This window comes from Thunnus thynnus, chromosome 14, assembly GCF_963924715.1.
Source record: "Thunnus thynnus chromosome 14, fThuThy2.1, whole genome shotgun sequence".
Classification (NCBI taxonomy): domain Eukaryota; kingdom Metazoa; phylum Chordata; class Actinopteri; order Scombriformes; family Scombridae; genus Thunnus; species Thunnus thynnus.
The window spans coordinates 8157229-8177310 of record NC_089530.1 but is presented as its reverse complement, the minus strand read 5'-3'; the positions used below and the strand labels follow the sequence as shown (position 1 = coordinate 8177310).

Sequence of the window (20082 nt, the reverse complement as noted above, 5' to 3'; positions counted from 1 at the left end):
CAGCACTCGTACATAATATACACGGTTAGATGAGGATTTCGATATTCTGACCTGCTCTCACACACACACACAAACTCTCTCAGATGCCACTGGAGACAAAAACACACACAGAGATAAAACAGATGTTTCCCACACTCAGCTAGCTTGGCTCTGAGGTTGAGAAATGGAAACAGACACACACACGCACACATTCTCACACACACATACAGTACACTACTATCTCCCTGAACTCCCTCAAGGTCAGCACATGGCTAAAACCAGACAAAGTCACTGTAGGCCTTCCTCCATTTGTTATCCCATATTATTACCATCTAATGTGTGTGTGTGTGTGTGTCCAGTAATGTGTTTGCACAGATTTGTTTACCAATGTGAGTCTGTCATAATTTAGTTCATTAGTAATTTAGACAGGAAGTTACAACGGTTGTAATCCAATAAATAAAGTGGAGACTGTTTATTTATATACTGCAGTCTGATCAAACAAGCAACTGCCGCCTCACTTGTGTTTGTGTGAATAATGAGATATTTATTTTGAAATGGGTATTGCATCCATGTATTGCATACATTATTTTTTTTATAAAGTCTATAGTGAAGAACAGAAGGAAGTTAAATTCATCAAACTACTGTTGTTCAAGCAGCAATTGAGAAATTATAGAGGGGTGATGTCCCTCCTGTAAATGTAATAGGTCATATTTCTTAATGAATCATTTGCTCTGGTTATATATTGTAAAGCATAGAGTACATAGATGTAAAACTAGCCTTGATTACATTCAGTCCTGTGCTAGAGCACTTTTCAACCCACTCCTGTGAGTCAGCCCCAGGTAAAATAATAACTTATCCTGTCTATCACTCCACTGCCAAGGACATATTATGTTGTTCACCAACTGCAGAAAAACATGTTGAGTTGAAGTGTTAATTGTGACAAAGTGAATGTGTGAGGTCTCTAACAACTGGGTCTGTTATTACAGGAATTTTAATACATTTATACTTAGCTTAAGCTCATTTTATTCTGTACTTTATATTAGAGCTCTCTGCAGCTGCCTTTTCTTTTTCCCTGTATTGTTAAGTGCAGTGAACGACTCAAGGCATTACGATATAACCAGATTGTTAGCCTCACAGTGCTCTCTGTCAGATGGCTGTGAGGTACAACAGATGGTGGCCAAATTATGTTTTAGCACCACTCTTTCATTCTTAATCTCTCAAGGTGGCCTGGCCAGCCCGCCACAATATACAATGACAAACACTCACACAAATGAATTCATTAAAACAAGTATCAAGACATTTTTGTAAAAATGCTTATTTGTTTCTTGTCGAGAGTTAGATTAGAAGATTGATTCTACTCTCATGTCTTTTATTACATTTATTAACTGACACACTGTAGCCTGCACTATACATTTACTGTCAGATTTACAATTTACTGCTAACCTTTTCCTCTCCTCCGCTCACATCACCGTCACTTTTCTGCCACTTGCTCAACCACACAATTGCTATGCACACACATTACGCACTGCCCTATTCCTTAATGGAGTTATGCTACTCTTATAACAGTACCTTTCACATAGATGTGCTTGGAGGAATGAGGAGATGGAGGATCACTTCCACAGTAACTAGGGTGTTATTGTGCTTGCACAGTGTGTGAATGAAAATCATTAGTAGCCCATTCATACTAATGATCGTGTGAAATTTTGCAGCAGCGCTCCTGATTTTGCAGTGGTGGTGCACCGCTGCAGAACAAATACAGGGGAAACACTGGTATCATCATGACCAATAAGTCATCTGGGCTGAAAAGAGGGTTTTACATTACACAACAGTCAAAGAAAAAAGGATCATTTTAGGGAACATTGTTGATATCTTTAGAATCATATTTTGAATTGAAGCATGTGATTTGCCCCTTGAGTTGGTCAAAAAAGGCCTGTTTGTTTGTTGCTATATTAGCTATACTTTTTCACATCACCACTTGATTTGAGAACATTTTCAGTGATGAAAACTGTATCCATAGATCAAGTGACTGAAGTGCAAACAAATGAGCAAATTACCTTTGTAACGCAATCTGGACGTCCATGTTTATGGCAACAACAATAGCAGAGAGAATCATCAAATTAGGTTTCATCCCCTGCTAGCAGACTAACTATTAGACTGATAATAGTTTCTCTCACAATAAGGTAATTATTGTCAAGAGTTTGGTACAAGTGCTGTGTTTCTGAGCATGAAAGTGTTTCTGCAGTTGTGCATTATATCAATAATGTGGTGAGAGTGGTTTGTATGTAAAGAGGGTGGAGTCTGGATGATGTTTATATAATGCTTTATACCTATGCTAATTGAAATTATGCATGTTGTTCCCAGTTGCTCTTGAAAAGTGCCCAACAAGCAATGTGATAATGTAATTGAAAGGCTTTGTTTGGGTTAATATTCATAGCTCATCTGATCAGAGCTTATGTACAGTGTTAGTCAATGCATTACTCAGTGCTCGCTCTTGCATCCCCATGGACACTTATGCTCAACATACAAGTACACACACACGAACACAAACACACAGATGCAGGGGCTGTTTAATATTTATGGTCTGCAGCATTACTTATCATTATAAATATTTATTGTGATTTACTCTTTTGTCTGGGTCCTTTTCTCTCTCACTCTCTCTTTCTGTCTCTTTCCTACCCTGGAGGCTTTAGACACCAGCAGCTGTTCGTATCAATGGAATCACTCTGATTTTCCCTCTTTGGGTTTCAGAGAATATGCCTTCTTTCACTTCTTATTTATTATATGCCCTGAGTTATTGTTGTTTTTCCCTTTCTCTGTTTTGCCATTAGATTGCTAATGGATTTCAGGTGTTGCATTGATTCACCCTGTAGTTTTTTGTCTGTCTCTGCCATGGTTTCAACTCATTCTACATCTTTCTACCCATTAGGCTCTACCTCTGAGGATATGTATGTATTTGTTGAGGATATATGCCAACCTAATATGCATATAGAAGCGGAGTTTACCTGCACCTGTTGTTCTTTGTGCTCTAAAAAACATATCAGATGCTAGTACTAGACCAGTATCCCCCGTGGCTGTGTACGCAACTCCTCATTTCAGGAGTCTTGGTGATGTTAACCACACTTGTTCTACTAATGACATGTTCTCTGTGTGCTTTACGGACTCTGTGTAGATCCCGTGTGTTTGAGGGCTAAGACACAATGATAAATGCCTCCAGCAGAAGCTTATAAATTACAGAGTAGAGGATGTTTCGCTTCCGCCACTGTTTAGACAGGCCTTTATGGAGTAATAGTCACAACAGTAATTATAATTCATTATTATAATAAAATGGGTGAGCCCCAGCTCTCTCCTCTGTTAGCTCACACACAGTCACTGTAAATAATGGGGAGCTTATCATGGGTGTGAACGGGTACACAGTGTAGAGGAGAGCAGGCGGGGCGTCGCAACTTGTGAAATGTCTGAACTTTCCTAGAGTTGGTTCGGTATCATTATCACTAACCCGTTCATCCATCCATTGAGTACAGACAACACCGATAAAAAATTTCACCACTGTGTTGCAGCATTTTAAATACCGTCCTAGTTACAGTAGATACATTCATAATTGTCTTCAATTTTAAAATGTCCATCGTGATTGCGTCATGTCTTGACCTCAGCTCTACCCCTTCAACAAATAACAATACTGTAAATAGCATGTACATGGCTGCTTTGTCACTTGTATTCAGTGTGTCCCCAGTGTAGTCTTTACTCTTTACATCCTCCCTGTTCTGTACATTCTCCCTGTTATTGTGCTAATCTTGTTCCTTCATCATTGAGGACAAACAGAAAGAGAGGGGGAGGACGAAGGCCTGTCGGCAAAGTGACGCTGCCAGCCACAGAGAGCTCTGCATTAAGCCTTTTCACTGGCAGCTCAAACTGTGTCCCCAGCTTATGTGCCCAATACAGTCCTCTCTTTCTCCGTCTCTAGCTGCCTCTTTTCTTTATTCTAGAGGTAACAGCTGTTTTTTTAGCTGTTCACATGTGGTTAGAATCATTATATAGTAGCTGCATATGCATGCAAACGGTAAAATTAATCTTGCAAGCTGTCACAGTATAATGTGAAGACATCCACTCCACTTTATTGGACTTATCTTTTACAAAAGTATACATTGTTAAAAGTTGCACCTCTCTCATGCGCTCTCTCTTTCTCTCTCTGTCTCTCTCTCTCTGTCCCTCTCTCTTTCTCTCTCTCCATGCCTGGCTGTTATCTGGGTGGTCAGGAGATAATAGAAACAGGCTGTTCAATTCTGTCGGCAGGAAGCAGTTGCTGTGAGCACCCCCACCTGCTCGTTAATGGTTTAGAGGAATAAAGCAGTCGTAAACGTACGCTCGACATCGCCATTACGCTAAAGTATCCGCAGTAAAAACACACAGCTCCCATCAACCCCCGCAGGTGCTCTAGGTCACAGCTGGGGGATGCGCTAGGTCTTCGGTGAATGATGATCCAGGGATTTTTCATTTTGTCATTGCTGAGGAGGTTTGGTTTTGCGTCATATCACACAGCATTAACTTTATATTTGAGTGTGTGATCTAAAAATTAAGGATGGGTGTATCAATTCACTCATTAGTTTAGTAGCAGGAGTATTTAGTAAGTAGCTGTTTATGATATGTGATCATTAATTGGTCAAATCTCCAATTAGCCCTAACATGGTCTCAGGCTGCTGTTCTCTGCTCTGTAGTGTTGATCAGAAACTAGAACGGGTTCTGCACAGTCCCATGGCAGTTACTGTACACAGAAAAATAGACCAAGATACCAAGTTAAAGTTAAATTCAGGCTTTCACTTACGTCTTTCTTTCAATTATACCTTGAGTTGTATTGTGACCACCAAACATATATCTTTGACTTGTTCTCCATTTTGATATTATTTTACAAAACCAAATGTTTTATCATTTAAATCCGCTTGTCTTAAAGGATAGATTCACATTAATTCAAGTCTGTCTTAAAACAATACTCATACAGTATACCCATATGTACATTGAAACAGTTCTTTTTACTGCTGTCTGTCCATACCGTAAGTGGAGATATCCTTTTTTTAAAGTTACTCCAATATAAGTGATGGGGGACAAAATCTACAGTTCTCATTCTGAGTAAAAATGAATTCTGAAGTCCAGCCATAGTTAATATGAGGCTTATGCAGTCTGACTTAAACAAATAAATGGGTTATTTTTCAAGGTTACAGTCTATTTAGTGCAAAATTGCCTCTTTGTGTTACTGTCCCTCCACTGCAGCTCAGCAAGAGAACGCTGTCCAAAGAAAGACAAAGACTCTAACTAGACAGATACCCACTTGATTTGACTGACTCTGGCTGCTGAGGCCTCATATTAGCTTTGAGTAAAGTTAAGGATAAATCTTTGCACAGAACAAGAACTGTGGATTTTGTCCTCCATCACTTAAATTGGAATTGAGAAAGAGTCCCTTCGCAGCCACTACAATTTCAGCCACCAGTGGCTGTATAAAAGTACATATGGGCATGTGAGTATGTTTGAAGACAGACTTGGAAAAAATGTGAACCTATCTTTTAATCTACAACAAAGCTCTTTGCATGGCTTTTGCATATTTCTTACTGATGATTATCCAGGAGACCTGATGTGAAGAAAAATATTTATGCAAGTGTTATAAACTGTAATGTACGGGTAGGACATGTGCATCTCACCCTAAAAATGAGCATGTGATTCCCATGGAGCCTTGGTAAAGCTGTGAGTACAGTGGGAACCAAAAACTCCACACTGACGATCCACAGGCATGTAATTTTGCTGAGATGATGTCCTGCTTAAATATGCAGAAGTATACAGTATGGAACATGTAATATGACCATGACTCTGCTTTGTGCATCTCACACACACATAAACTAGCATATGCAGAGGATTAGCACCAAGAGGTGCTTGTTTAAATATAACTGTTCTCTCTATCCCTCTTGTAAAGCATTTGTGAAGACTGATCTGTGATCTTGTCATGGACAGAGAAAATGTGATAAAATGAGACACAGAGCTTTTAAACAAGCCTGCATGAGATGAGCTAACCACAGCTGAGGAACCACAGCTGAGGAAGATAACCTGACAACCGTGTCTTCATCATTGTCTCACCCACAATGATTGTCAGAAACTGGATATCTTTACTGTGGTGGCTTGTGTGTGTGTGTGTGTGTGTGTGTGTGTGTGTGTGTGTGTGTGTGTGTGTGTGTGTGTGTGTGTGTGTGTGTGTGTGTGCGTGCATGTGTGGGTGTATGTATGTTGTCTGTTCTCTGTGGTTGTGTTTAGGTGTGCAACACTGAGACAGAGGAGGTTGTCTGTGTTTGGACTGGGGGTCATCTCTATTTTGACAGCAGGCTTTGACAGCCAGTAATTGGTTTCCTTTGCCATGCCTCTCACAGCTCCTGCAGAAAAAGCAATTTTAGGAGCCAATCAATTCAAATTCCAGCTCACTCAAGATAGAAAAGCCTGTGCAACTGTAACCTCCCTCGCTGTCCATGAGATAGCTGGGCTGATAATCTGCTCCTGTACCCCTTCCAACCCAGCCCCAGCTCATACACAGACACACACAGACTCACACGTACTACCCCCTGACTATCTGTCAGGGGAAGCTCTCATTTCTGCTTTCTCTTGAAAGCAATTGAGTGTGATAATAGGAGTTTACACTGTAAATGGTTGGGTTGCATATTTACCCCAAGACTGAATGGTCCTGGAAACACTGTGCATCTCTGTCCATGTGTATCCTTTTCACATGCACATAATATTTTGCATACACAAACACAGCACACAGCACACATCCAGTCATACACATGTACACACATACTGTCACACTTGCATTAACAGGCTTGCAGGCACACAAATGAGCGCACCAGTACACAGGTAGACCCACATACGTGCCGAGACACACTCACATAGAATTGTGCTGCTGGCTTCGCCTCTCTGATGGGAAGAAACACATCATTTAACCAAACTGGTCAACTGAGAACTAATTTCTCTTTTGTAGTTACTGCCTGAGGACCCTGGGGTTTGCCGAGTTTATATTGGCAATCAGCAGCGCACTGACTCTTTGTGCAGAAACTCCTTAACAACTTAGTTTGGATTTTGATCAGAATGCTGGCTCTGATACCTCAGTGCTCTGCTTTTTAGCACTGAGGAGATTTTCACCACTGCAGTCTGAGCCCTGTATTTATCTTCAACACATGCTGCCATTAAATCATTTTTGGGCATATTGGGCCTACTCCTACATTTTTTGTAGCTCTTTTTATAACTCTTTTGAGTTTTTGTATGGTCCCTAAAAATAATGTTTTATGAATCCATCAGCACTGCTTTTTTTGGCATGAAAGTTATTTATCCCTGTGAACCATCGCTGTGCTTTAAATGCTTGTTGTAATTGTCAGTGAGGTTATTAGGCACATTAGTTAGGCACATTGCCCAGCTTTATTTCCATGTCATTTCTTCCCTCATTAAATCTTATACTCGCTCCCTCCCTGTGCTCTCCACCTCGCCAACTTTTCAAACACCTCCAACTCCCCAACCAAAAAAAGTTTAAACTACCAAGGCAACAAGGGGCAAATGCATAATACCCTGGTGTCAAGGATTCAGGCCCATGGTGTTAAGTTACAGAAAATCCCAGCTCACACCAATCTCTCCCATCCATCTGCTGCGGGCCTTCTGCGACTAAAGTTGAAAGTCTTTGGCAAGCAGTTGGCAAAGTGACTGGTCCGCACTGTCATGGTGATTGTTTGGTGGGGGAAAGGGAACGGGTCAGTGAATGATGGGAGGGGGAGAAAAGATGGCTATCGTCTTTTCCTCTCTTTATTTCCCTCTCTCTGTCTCTCTCTCTCTCCCCCTCTGTCTATCGTCATGGCGAGAGGTGCCCGGCGGCTGAGGCAGTATTAGCTCCCTGGCTGAGCCCGGCTCTTGTCACCGCTTCGATAGCTGTCACGCTAACACCCCCACTGCTATCATTGGAGCACTTATGGGCCTGTCACTCACCTGGGAGCAAAGGAGGGACGGAGGCATCGAGGGGAAAGAGTGTGCTAAGGGAGATATGTAGAGGAGTGGGGAGACAGTGGAAACGGAGGCGGAGCTCTGGATGCAGGGAGGAAAGTGAGGTAAAGACAGAAGGAAAAAGGGAAAGATAAAGAAGGAGGAGGGGTGGGTAGGAATGCAAAAAGAGAGAGGGAGAGAAGCAGTTGAGTGGCATTAAATAATGAGGTCATTGAGACAGGACAGATGAAAACTTAAAGGTTAATATAAGAACCTGACTGGAGTCCCAAACACCTCAAATGTATTTAGTGTCCCACTCTCGACGCGTTCAGCAGGATGTGCTTCAGTGCACTTGACAACAAAGCGAGGGACATTAAAAAGAAGCATCGATTCACCATCCAGGACGATGTGGTGGAAGCTCTCTGTGAAATTGAGCTAAACAGCATGGTGTAATTTTTAGAAGGGGGAGAAAAAACACGTTGATTGCTGCAGCCGTTGTTCCATCTGTGAGAGGCATCCTAGATGGGCATTCACACACAGACAGACATTGACACACACACACACACACATATCCATAAATGCATTTGATTTAAAAGGCACAGATATTCCCTCACACACTAAAATGTGCACATATACATCCAAATTCTCAGCCAAAAACCTAAAATATGTTTTAGCCCATTTGCTTGTGTATACACACACACACATTCTAAAGCAAATACAACTGCAAAGACTCCCTTCATTCAACATAATACATATGAACACACACACTCGCACACAAATTTTTAAGTGTCAGCCACATGCGAAACAGCATGTGCCCTACACACACAAACACAGTCCCACGTAATAAGGTCGGTATCAGGGCATCACTAAATCACAGTGACCAGCATCGTGGTTGACAGAGCAGGCTGCAGACACGTTCGGGTTTGGCCCTTCAACTGACTGCAGAGCCACTGAAGTGAAACTCTATTACAACAGCCTCTCCAGCCGCGATCCATCAGCGCCGACACAACACTCTGTGTGCACCCGTCAGTGCACGTGTGCACATGCGCATGCATGTGTTTACAAAGAAAGATTGTGTTAATGTGGCGTTTCATAAAGTACAAGATTCCTGAAAGTGGTGCTCTTTATGTGGCATTTCTTTGACACCCATTTTATCTGCAAAACATATGACGGCAGTTGTTGCTGCTTTTAAGGAAGCAGTGGGGCAATCTTTATTGAGAAAACATTCAAATATACAAACAGTTCAGACATCTACTCAACATAATGGTATACAAAGAAACAAGAATATGAATTTAAATTAATAATAATGATAATAATAATGAACAGATTTGGGATAAATAAACTTCATTAATATAAAATTATGATTAAAAAACATACATTATTCTTCTTTAAAGAGCTCACCGTACAGTTTGACAATTTAGTTTAGTGTTAATTTAGTGTTTATAAGTCTTAATGTATTCTTTAAATTCATATAAAAATCCAGTGAAATTGAGGGTAACTTTTGTATTTTGCATTTATGTATGTGAAATTTACCATATAGAATCAACAAGTTTACAATGAATTCACTGTTATATTCATCATGTTCAAAATGTGTATTTTTTTGTCATTTATGATTAGTTTTACACAATATATAATCTTTCATTAGAGTCCAAAAAGTAACTGAATGTATACAATTGTAAAATAAATGCATTTAAGATTTTGGTTCATCATTGCAAAAATTACATTTGTTTTCAATATCGAAAAAATTAGAGAAATATAGATTTGTTGGATAAATATTGTGTAAAATTTTGACGTGTACTTCTTTAATCTTATTGGCAATAGAGAATCAATATGGTAATAGCCATGCCCTCTGCCAATCAGTACCCATAAAAATGTCCCAAAAGCATTTCCTCTAAGAGTAATTTCTCTTCTTTCATAGAATGTATTACATATGTGTTTATTGTTGCATTTAGTATTCATAATGTCAATACCATTTATCATCAAAAAGGGTTCTATCCTCAGTGCGACTAGAAATTGAAGATGTCTCTTCATTAGATGGGATAGACCATTAGGAATAGCTTTCGTTACATAATTCAATTTTGTTACAGGAAAGGATTTGACAAGAAGGAATGGTTCATAACTAAACAATGTACCGTTAGCATCAAAGAGATCACTTACATAAATAATACCTTTATCAACCCAATTTTGCTTAAAGATAGATTTTTTTCCAACAGTAATGTCTCCCTTATTCCATATGGAAGCAGTGGGTCATGTGGGCGAGGAAAATGAATTTAAATGTTTTATTCAATCAACACCTCCGGAGAATGAAGCGTGGTTTGCATGTTTTATCATAAAGTCACACAGTCATAGACAGCTGTTGGAGTGAGAAAGTTTGGTAACTGAGCAAAACTCATAAACTGATTATTTTATGCAGCCATTTGGGTGTATCATGTCATTAAAAACTGCTGTTAAGGACACACGTATGCATGCACACACATAGACACAAGTGCAAATGTATGCTAAGAAATTATACAACAACAGTTATGTTAACATGATAATATATGTTTTGATGAAGATGTCAGTCAGGAATTTCTGGTTGTCACAAAATCCAAATTTGCTGATAGCAAAATGCACCTTGTACCTGGCGCTCTGTGTCTGTGGTAACAGTACGCCGTGAACTAGTTTTCACAATAGCATGTGAAAAAGGCAGCAACACATAATAACAATCTGTAGACACTTAATATAAAACTTGATTAATAGATTATAGAGTTGTTGCCCTAATGCCGATCTGTCAGTCAGTCCACAACTTTGGTCGAGGTCAACTATATCGAAATCTAGGAGATGGATTGCCATGAAATTTGCTACAGACATCCATGTTCTCCAAAAGATGTATCCTACTGACTTCGGTGATCATCCATTTCTGGATCAGAGTGAAAAATCTTGACAAACATCAAAAGATTTTTTCCAGAGGCTACAGGTTCAGTTTCCTTGACTTCTTTTTGTCTAGAATAAGTTTTTAATTATTCAGTGAAATATCTCAATATCTTCTGGATGAATTGGCACCAACCCTTGTACTGGTATTCATGGTTCCCTGCCGATGTATACTAAGAACTTTGGTTATCAACTGGCTTTTCCTCTAGCACCACCAGCAGGTTGACATTTTTGGTTCAGAGTGAAATATCTGGACAACTTTGCAGTGTATTACCATGAAATCTGGTATAGACATTTATGTTTCCCACAGGATGATTCCTACTGACCTTAGTGATCCCTTGTCTGTTCCTCCAGTGACACCATGAGGTTTACATTTCTTATTTTTGTTGAAATATCTCGACAACTAGCAAATGCTGTATCTTGCCTTGAAATTTGGTATAGACATTTGTGGTTCCCAGAAGATGATTGAAACTCTGATCCCTTGACCGTTTCATCTAGTGTCATCATCAGGTCCAAATGTGTCCAATACTTTGATTTATGACCAAATACCTGCAAAACTAATGACATTCCCATCAGCCTCAGGTGTACTTTGGGTTTAGAACTAATTAGCATGTTAGCATGCATGCTAACACGCTAAACTAAGTGAACATGGTAAGAATTATACAAGCTTAACGTCAACATGCTAGCATTATCACGGTGAGCATGTTTACAGGCTGATGTGAGCACTTAGCTCAAAGCATCGCTGTGCTTAACTACATGCAGCCTGAAAAAGCCACTAGCATGACTCTTGTTTTTACCACATGAAAATTAATTCTGAAAGAGAAGCAGAAATTTTAACAGTGAAATAAGACCCAGAGTAGATGAGAAACAAAAAAAAAAAGAGGAAAAAGTGGAACGAGAAACAAAACTGATGGACAATATAAGCTGAATCAAGTAAACATGATGTTAAAACTAAACTTTTTTTTCCCTGTCTTTTCTGTCCAGGCTACAGACGGAGATGTAGGCACATTCGGGAATGTTCATTACTACTTCAGTGACGAGCCAGACCAGTAAGACACAGCTGTACACACACACAGAACTCACACACACATTATCATACAGTTCACACAAAAACACACATCACATTCATGTTTCATTTGTTGTGACCACTTGTGAACACTTGTCCTGCACTGTTTCTGCCACTCAGCCTCACCAGAGACAGCTGAGCTACAACGATGTCTGGCGTTTTTCATTACGCCTGCTCTCTTCAGGCTACAAAATTTAAACACCACATTCACATAAGCTATTCATTTACCTCCTGTGTATCAAAATAGAATGATGTTTTAGTTTACCTCACCCAGTTTGGCCTTTTCCCTGTTGATTTGTTCCTCTGTTACCCTAACTGAAAAATTATTTTTTATTTTTATTGCTGCAACCATGCTTAAAATTACATTTTCTTAATGTAATAAGAAGATAGATTATATCGAGAAGAAGATGATTTCATAATAATCTCCCTCTAATTAACTTGTTTGTCTCTTGCAGGTTTTCATTGGATGCTGAGACGGGCTGGGTCACTCTGCGGGCCAGTCTGGACTATGAGTTGATGCGCCGCTTCACGCTGACTGTGCTGGCGAGGGATGGAGGTGGGGAGGAGACAACAGGCAGGATCCGGGTCAATGTGTTAGATGTCAATGACAACGCACCACTCTTCCAGAAGGAGGCATACGTGGGCTCACTGAGAGAGAACGAACAGGCTGTCCAGTCGGTGGCACGAGTCAGGGTGAGGCGTTTAAAACATATGCACGCATGTTAAGTATAAAAAAAGGAAGGTCATAAAACAGACCACACATAACACCAAGAGTATATTCCTTTTACAAGATAGAATCATAAAAGTGTTTATGCTGTAGCTGTAAAATACCCTATAAACATACATGTGTGACTATCATTCACTTTAAATATTAATAAAGTAAACCCACATCAGCACTCTTAATAGTACTATAGTGTTACTTAGCAACCACATAGCTGTAGTCAAAGGACTATATTGCTAGATGCAAAAAAATGTCATTGATTGAAGAATGTTATTATTTCTATAACATTTTGTCACAGTGGATTGGATTGTGTTTAATTTTAAAGACAGTCTGCAGACACACCCAGAGACACACACATGCACATGTAAGTAGGTATAGCAATAGCACTGTGCACTCACACAAGGATAACTGCAAGAATAGACAGTACATTCAAATAAAAACTACACCTACAACAGAGGATCTCATCCTGACTCATAATACCACCAGTCATCACTCACAAGCCTTTGTTTTTGTTTCCCTCCTACCACATTCTTCCTTTTTTCCTCTGCGTTGCTATAATCATGCAGTTACTGTATGTGTTTGTGTGCACTGTATCCAAGAAGAACAGGTCATCTTGGTGTGTTGGCCATTCGTCACTGCCACACAAAAAGAAAAGGTACACAGGCACAATGGTAACTAATGGCTCAGCGTTTCCTTTGATTATGCCCTGGAGAGAAACACTATTATGTCCCTTGTGGCAGTGGTTACTGTGGTGGCTTACCCTGCCACAGTGCACTGTGGTGGCTTGCGTTTACATTGAGGGAGTTCAGCTGATGACTGGGCTCAACGCTTGGCTCACTGTGCTTGATTAGTCTGAGCTAACCTTAAACGCTGCTGATATTAATAAGCTGCCCGAGAGGAACGGGGAACCCAGTTGCACAATTCTGTGTGTCAGCGATTTGCCCTAGAACCTACTATACACACACGCACACACACACACGTACACACACACACACACACACACACACACATACACGCACACACCCAAGACAGAAATAGATAGCAGAAGAGGACGTGCTGAGAGACAAAGCAAAGAGAGGCTTTTCTGCTGTTTGCTTCTTTCTTTTTCCAAACAATGCCTGGGAGGTTTGTGTCTCCTAGAGCAATACTTATGCTTTCTAACAGCTATACCTCTCACACCTTTTTTTTTTCATTTTCTCTACACTTATTATCCTTTCCTTCCTTTGCGACTCATCTATTTGATTTGCTGCACTCCACTCTTCTTACCTTTCTGAGTGGTAAACGACTGCCTAAAATGAAACTTTTAGTTTAAATTTGATATAGGAAGGCAGTCTGGTATAGAGAGGCACAGCTTAGGAAGTTGTGGGGGAAGAAAGATATTGCTTACTCAACACTTTGGCATTAAATCAAAGAGTAGACATATGCGTGTTACGGAGAGATATAAGTGAATGTTTTTGACAACCTGTCCAGCCTTTAACGATGCCGGTGAGGACCCAGTAGACTCTCCTCACAGCCGGAGGAATGACGTTTAAGTTTCTGCCAACTGGAGAATAATGAGGGGGTGTCATCATTGTTGTGGATTACCCCTACAAAGTATAGTTTCATCTGTCCTCTGCCTGCTTGGCTTGTCTTGGCTCGGTTGGTGTTCATCCAGTATTGACGCCTGTGCTACTAATAGCCAAAATCAGCTTTAATCTGTCCAATAACATGCTGTCAGTGACTGACAGCTTCCTGGCTGCACACATATGCACAGATTCACACACACTCATGCTGTGTAAACACACAGGTTTTAAGCATCTGTCCTGCAACACTGTCTGTCTTCTTGTCTCACTCACTCAAAACTTCTCTCTGTGGACTTCTGACTGTCACTGAGGCATATGTTAAAAACACTCACAGTTCCTACTCTCACACCCCTGTCTGGCCACCCACAGGCAACAGATGAGGATTCTCCTCCGAATAACTTCCTGACATACACCATCACTTCGATCTCGGCCTTTCCTGATTACTTCAGCATCATCATGGTGGAAGGCTACGCAGGTAACATATGTTTGGGCATACCAGTTACCAGTGTGGGTGGGCAATGATGTACTGGATGTTTAGACTAGCTAAACTCACATTTGAAGTTGTCGAATAGAGTTTTACACCTGTTTATGCTTATATAATTTTTGCTTGTTTGCCATTTGACCAACAACTTTCCTAACTTAAGTGTACATGATGTTGCTGGAAGTTACAAATAAGGCAAAAAAACCCTTAAATTTCTCTTCTCTTTACCACCAGTGATTAGTGTGATCAGGCCTCTGGACTATGAGCAGGTTCCCAAAGGGATGATCTATTTGACAGTGATGGCCAAAGATGGAGGAAACCCAGCCCTCAACAGCACTGTCCCTGTCACAGTGGAGGTGATTGTAAGTACAACCCTGCAAAATGCACACACACATTTTAGTACTTTGATGTATGCTCACATCAAAAACAGAACATAAATATTGAATTTATTTAACATCTGTCTGGACTCTTGCCCTGTCATGACACACAATAACTCTCAACGGTGCATGTAACAGTGCCTCCTCAAATACAGCGACTGCAGAGACAGGCCAGTACTTTGCAAGTACATTAGCCTTTTTTGACATCCCTGTCATCTGCAGAGCCATCAATCTATGAACATTACCAAAATATAAACATGAGCAGTCTGCAACCATAACAATATCCATATATAGCACAGTATAGCAATGCTAAAGCAGACTAGTTTTCCCTGTAAGTTCAAATCATTCCACTGTTGTTATTCCTTGCATTGACGTAAATGTGCTAATTTATGTTTAATGTTCAGTGTCATACTAGGTGATACTGGCTTTCACATGGATCAAAACGTCGATTTAATGTTCTCAGAATCAAAAACTGTTTCAAAGTCAGATCTCAGCAGTTCCAGGGTTACTCCATTTTAGAGGTCACTGAGGACAGGCAAGTTTGACTAAATCCCAAAGCCAGCAGAGCATGTGCTCATTTTGCCACTGAGAACCCCAGCTCACACTCTGTTGCCTGAGGGACTTGAATTCATCACATGCCCAAAATGAGAGGAGCTCAAGTCAGTTGATTTATCATCAATATTCAGCACGTTCACTAGCTGGGACAGTCCTTAAGCATTGTACACAATGTACACACGTTATAGACATAAATACAGATCTAGTTTCTTTGATATAATGATGATAGTGGGACCAGTATATCTGCGGTCCTTAGGATGAAAACTTGGAGACCTAACTATTTTTATCCTAAACACTCATCCGATCTTTTTTTTTTTTTTTTTTTCCAAATAAGTGAAATAATTTGGTTGAGTATTTGGCTGAATTTCCTCAGACTCTCAGGCTTCAATGAGCCACAGCTACTGTTTGGAAAAAAAACAAGTAGAATAACATTAAATCAATTTTAATTAATCTTTGATGAATAGAATATAAATAATAAGTAAATAGAATGTAATAAGCAACCATCCAAGCAGCTAACTTGTAATTAACACTCTACAGGGTGCAAATTGATTCCTTATGTTCACCCCCAGCTCTGCGTATAATTGAGTCATCTTCATGCACACTGGTATCAAGATTCATTGTAAATACTGATCAAGGCCAACCTCAGAATTTGCAAATGTGCGACAATAACAGAATAATGTTTGAAATGTAAATCAAGTATTTTGATTAAACACTCTCCAACCAATAGATGCATTTAAATCACCCTAGACAAAAATCATGTTTAACTGCTGCTACAAAATAGCCACACACACCTCCACACACATCAGGTCGGTCATAATTTATTCTGCCTTTTTATGCACAAAATGTCAGATTACCAGCGCTCTTTAATCCTGTGCATCATTTCCTTCTTTCCAACTTTTTTTTTTTTTTTCCAAAATTGGCATTTCTTGTTTTAGTCTTCTAATGTGCAACTGCGGTTGTGTCACATCAAATAGGACCATTTGTGATGTGACATACAGTAGAATTATGACTGAAATAGTGTTGAATTGATCTGATCGTGTAAATAGCTTCCACAAACATTTTTTTTAGTATTTATTCATATAGTTATTGTACTAATAACTATAAAAAAAATCAACACCATTTGCCCTGCCTGTAATGATGTGCATTTATGTCATGGCACTCTGCAACATCCAGACAGCATTGTGATTTCCTGGTCTTTCTATTTGCTGAGTGATTGTTGTCATGTTTCACTGTGACTGGCACAGCTGTTTCAGAACTATGAGACCCATGATATGACTAGGCTGAGAGTGTATTTATCAATCAGCACACCCTCCCATCTATATTCCACTTCACCCAGCCCTTTTGCACTTCGTACTGCTGCACATACATGAACCAAAAGCGGGTGTGCTTGGAGACTCCATCACTTTGTACTTGTTGTTGTGCTTGCACGATTAAAAAAGGGTCTAAAACATGTTTGTTGATGGGTTTTTTTTACTCTTTGCTGATAATCTTTTTAATTCACATTTTTTTGTATATCGTCAGGTGTGGAGTTTTTTCAGGAAGAATTTAATGACTCTCTTGGTGCTGCAGCCACCCTAAAATCCTCACAGTCCCCCCTCATTCAAAGGGACAACCTCCAAACATTTACAGAAATCTTTTCATTCAAGTTCCCCTCAGGTGTGACTCTGAAAAATTGTACACAATTGTTACATATTGGATTTCAATATTTTCTCACTGTCTGAATTATTCTGAGTACCTTTTGATCCATGTCTGACTACAGCTTTGTTTACCATTATATCACAGACTGTGCAGCTATCTGTGCTTTTGGTTTGGTTCCTTTTGTCATGCTTATCGCTAAATGTCTTAGTTTAAGGCACTGGAAAAAGTTTAGAGCAGTCTACTCACACACACAGTGAATCTGAGAATGTAATGTAATGAAAAGACAAAAAAACCCCAACAAACTAACAAACATAAAAACAAGATACTCTGGTCCTAATTCCCCAAAGATATTGCACATATTTTCTGTTTCGCATTTCCCTGCAACCTGTTTAGATTACATTGGATCATTTAGAGTGTAAATGTTATATGGAATAAGAGACTACGTCATGATGTCATGCACTGACAGTCTCACAGTACATTTGTTACATATATAATGCTTTTCCATATTTTCTCCACTATCTGAGCCACTGAAAATACCCTCTGATCCGTGTCTGATTACAGATCAGTGTGGAGGTTGTCTGTGCTGAGCATAGCTTTTTAAACCTTTTGTCAGATGTTAGTTTAAGGCAGTGAGGAGATCATGTCTGCCTGTTCAACACGGCTGACATGAGATGTTTTATTTGTGGTCACAGTTTGAAGGGATACACTCTGTCCAATTCTCACCAGTGTATGACACATGCTGACAGGCTCGTGGCTAGTTTCTTGTATGCTTTTTGTTCAATTTTGTACACAATAGGTACTGTGAATACCCTTTGATCTGTGTTGGACCACAGTGTTTTTTGCTGTCCAACATGCAGTTATCCATCTGACCATCTGATCACTATTAGATTATGTATTGCATGACCTTTTTCTGTTGCAAAGTGAGAATCTTACTCCACAACTTTGAGAAGGTCCTGATAATATTCATTTAAACCATTTTTAATATAAAAGTGGTATACATGCTGTTGAGTATTCTGTATAAAAGACTAATTCAGGTGTTATTTTGTAAATCTTTTTGTTGTTTTGTTGATCTTTGCCAAGATATTATAAATACAGCAGTAAAAATATAATGAGCAACCAGAACTCATAAACAGTATCTCTACTGGCTCTTAAGCTCATTTCCCTTGATAAACATTCATTATACATGTAACTTTTTATTCATAAAAGAAGAAATGGCAGAGTAGAATAATTGAATCCAGCTGGGAGATTCTTTGATATGCAAGGGCAGTAGGCATATCTATACACATCCTACATAAGGGAGAAATACTCTTTAAAAAGAGTGAAGAAATCTGTGCTGGGATGCAAAAACCAGCAGGGAGAGATGTTCACAATCCTGTATCCCCTCTCTATCTCTCTCGCTCACTCTCTCTCCGCTGTCCTCCACAGTGTCGTGACTCGCACTGCAGGGGTTTATCAGTAGCTGGCAGAATCACACACACACAATGCTTTGCTCCAGTGTAACACAGAGCCTGATAGATAATGTTGCCAGTTACTGTTGTTAAACTGTTAACATTTCTCGGCAGCTCACACAGTGGGGAGCCTCTCTGTGAATAGCCACACAACTGGATCTGCTGATGTGAAAGAGAGTCAATGAGTGGGAGGTTGTGAGAAATATAAATGCTCTGGGAAAGTCCATGTGATGGTGGATATTGTTCCAAGTTGCAGTCAAATTACCGGTCTTGATTACCCTTTGTTTTAGGTAATGGTATTAATAATCAAATCAAGTCAAGTCAATTTTATTTGTATAATCCAATACCATAAAACACAAATTTGACTTAGGGGGCTAAAAAAAAATAATAATAATGATAATAATAATGTTGACTGGAATTATTTTATCGCCTATCAATGTAAATGTGTCCTCTTTTTAATATCCACCTCAGCTTTTCGTGTTATTCCACTTCTTGCCCAGACAAAGTTTTGCCTCACTCCTGCAATGCTAAAGCAGTAAATGCACTGCCTGCTGCATTGTAGCACAGTTAGTTGAGCTAATAGCGTTTACTAGTAGTTGATTAGATGACAGGACCAAAGCAGGACCAAAGAGCCACTGATCAAGGCCATAAAACAAAGTGGTTCTTGGAGGCTTCAGTTAAATCATCTCTCATCTCAGAGACACTACTACTATGACTACTACTACAGTACACTACAACATTTTGTTAAAAACATTTTGCATTCCTTAATGCCTTAATTCCCAAATATGTTAATCGCAGTGCTAATGTGTGATGACAGCTCCAAACCCTTTTTAGTTCTTCTCTTTTTAAGTAGCATTTGCATTTTCTCATTGTTTAGCACATTGAGCAGTTGTTGATGTTTATACCTTCCTCCAGGATGAAAATGACAACCCACCCGAGTTCAGCAAGCCATCCTACATCGTCAAAATCCCAGAGAATATTATTGCTGGTGAGTCACTTTGTACATTTTAGGTTACTGGTAAGTTGCTAGAATGCATTTTCTGTTCTGCACACCCAATACAGCACTTAAACACTGTGTAGCACATGCAGTCACCTCTTGCTGGAATTGCCTTACTATTAGCATATTCAACAAATAGCTCTGCCTTCTTGGGGGTATTTTTTTATGTTTTATTTTCTTCCTCTGGCCTCTACTGTCTTATTTGTTTAGATTTTGCATAATGTTTTTAAATGCTCAGTCAAAATGCAGGATATTGACTATTCAAGGCAAATCACTGGCTGCTATATTCATTCTCATGCATGCATTCAGAGGACTCTTTTATCCCAGACAATAGATTAGTTTCCAGTCGCTAGAGG

General features: G+C 39.6%; 1 protein-coding gene across 8 annotated transcripts in view; it reads left to right on the top strand.

Annotated features, from left to right (window-relative positions):
* The window catches only part of cdh23 (cadherin-related 23), a 186198-nt gene that overhangs the window by 119168 nt on the left and 46948 nt on the right, over positions 1–20082 (top strand). For all 8 annotated transcript variants that reach the window (XM_067609599.1, XM_067609602.1, XM_067609598.1 and 5 more), the window contains 5 exons: positions 11866–11930; positions 12403–12640; positions 14600–14705; positions 14946–15073; positions 19645–19717. In XM_067609599.1, coding sequence (XP_067465700.1) covers positions 11866–11930; positions 12403–12640; positions 14600–14705; positions 14946–15073; positions 19645–19717 — 610 coding nt within the window. The remainder of the gene's footprint in view (positions 1–11865; positions 11931–12402; positions 12641–14599; positions 14706–14945; positions 15074–19644; positions 19718–20082) is intronic.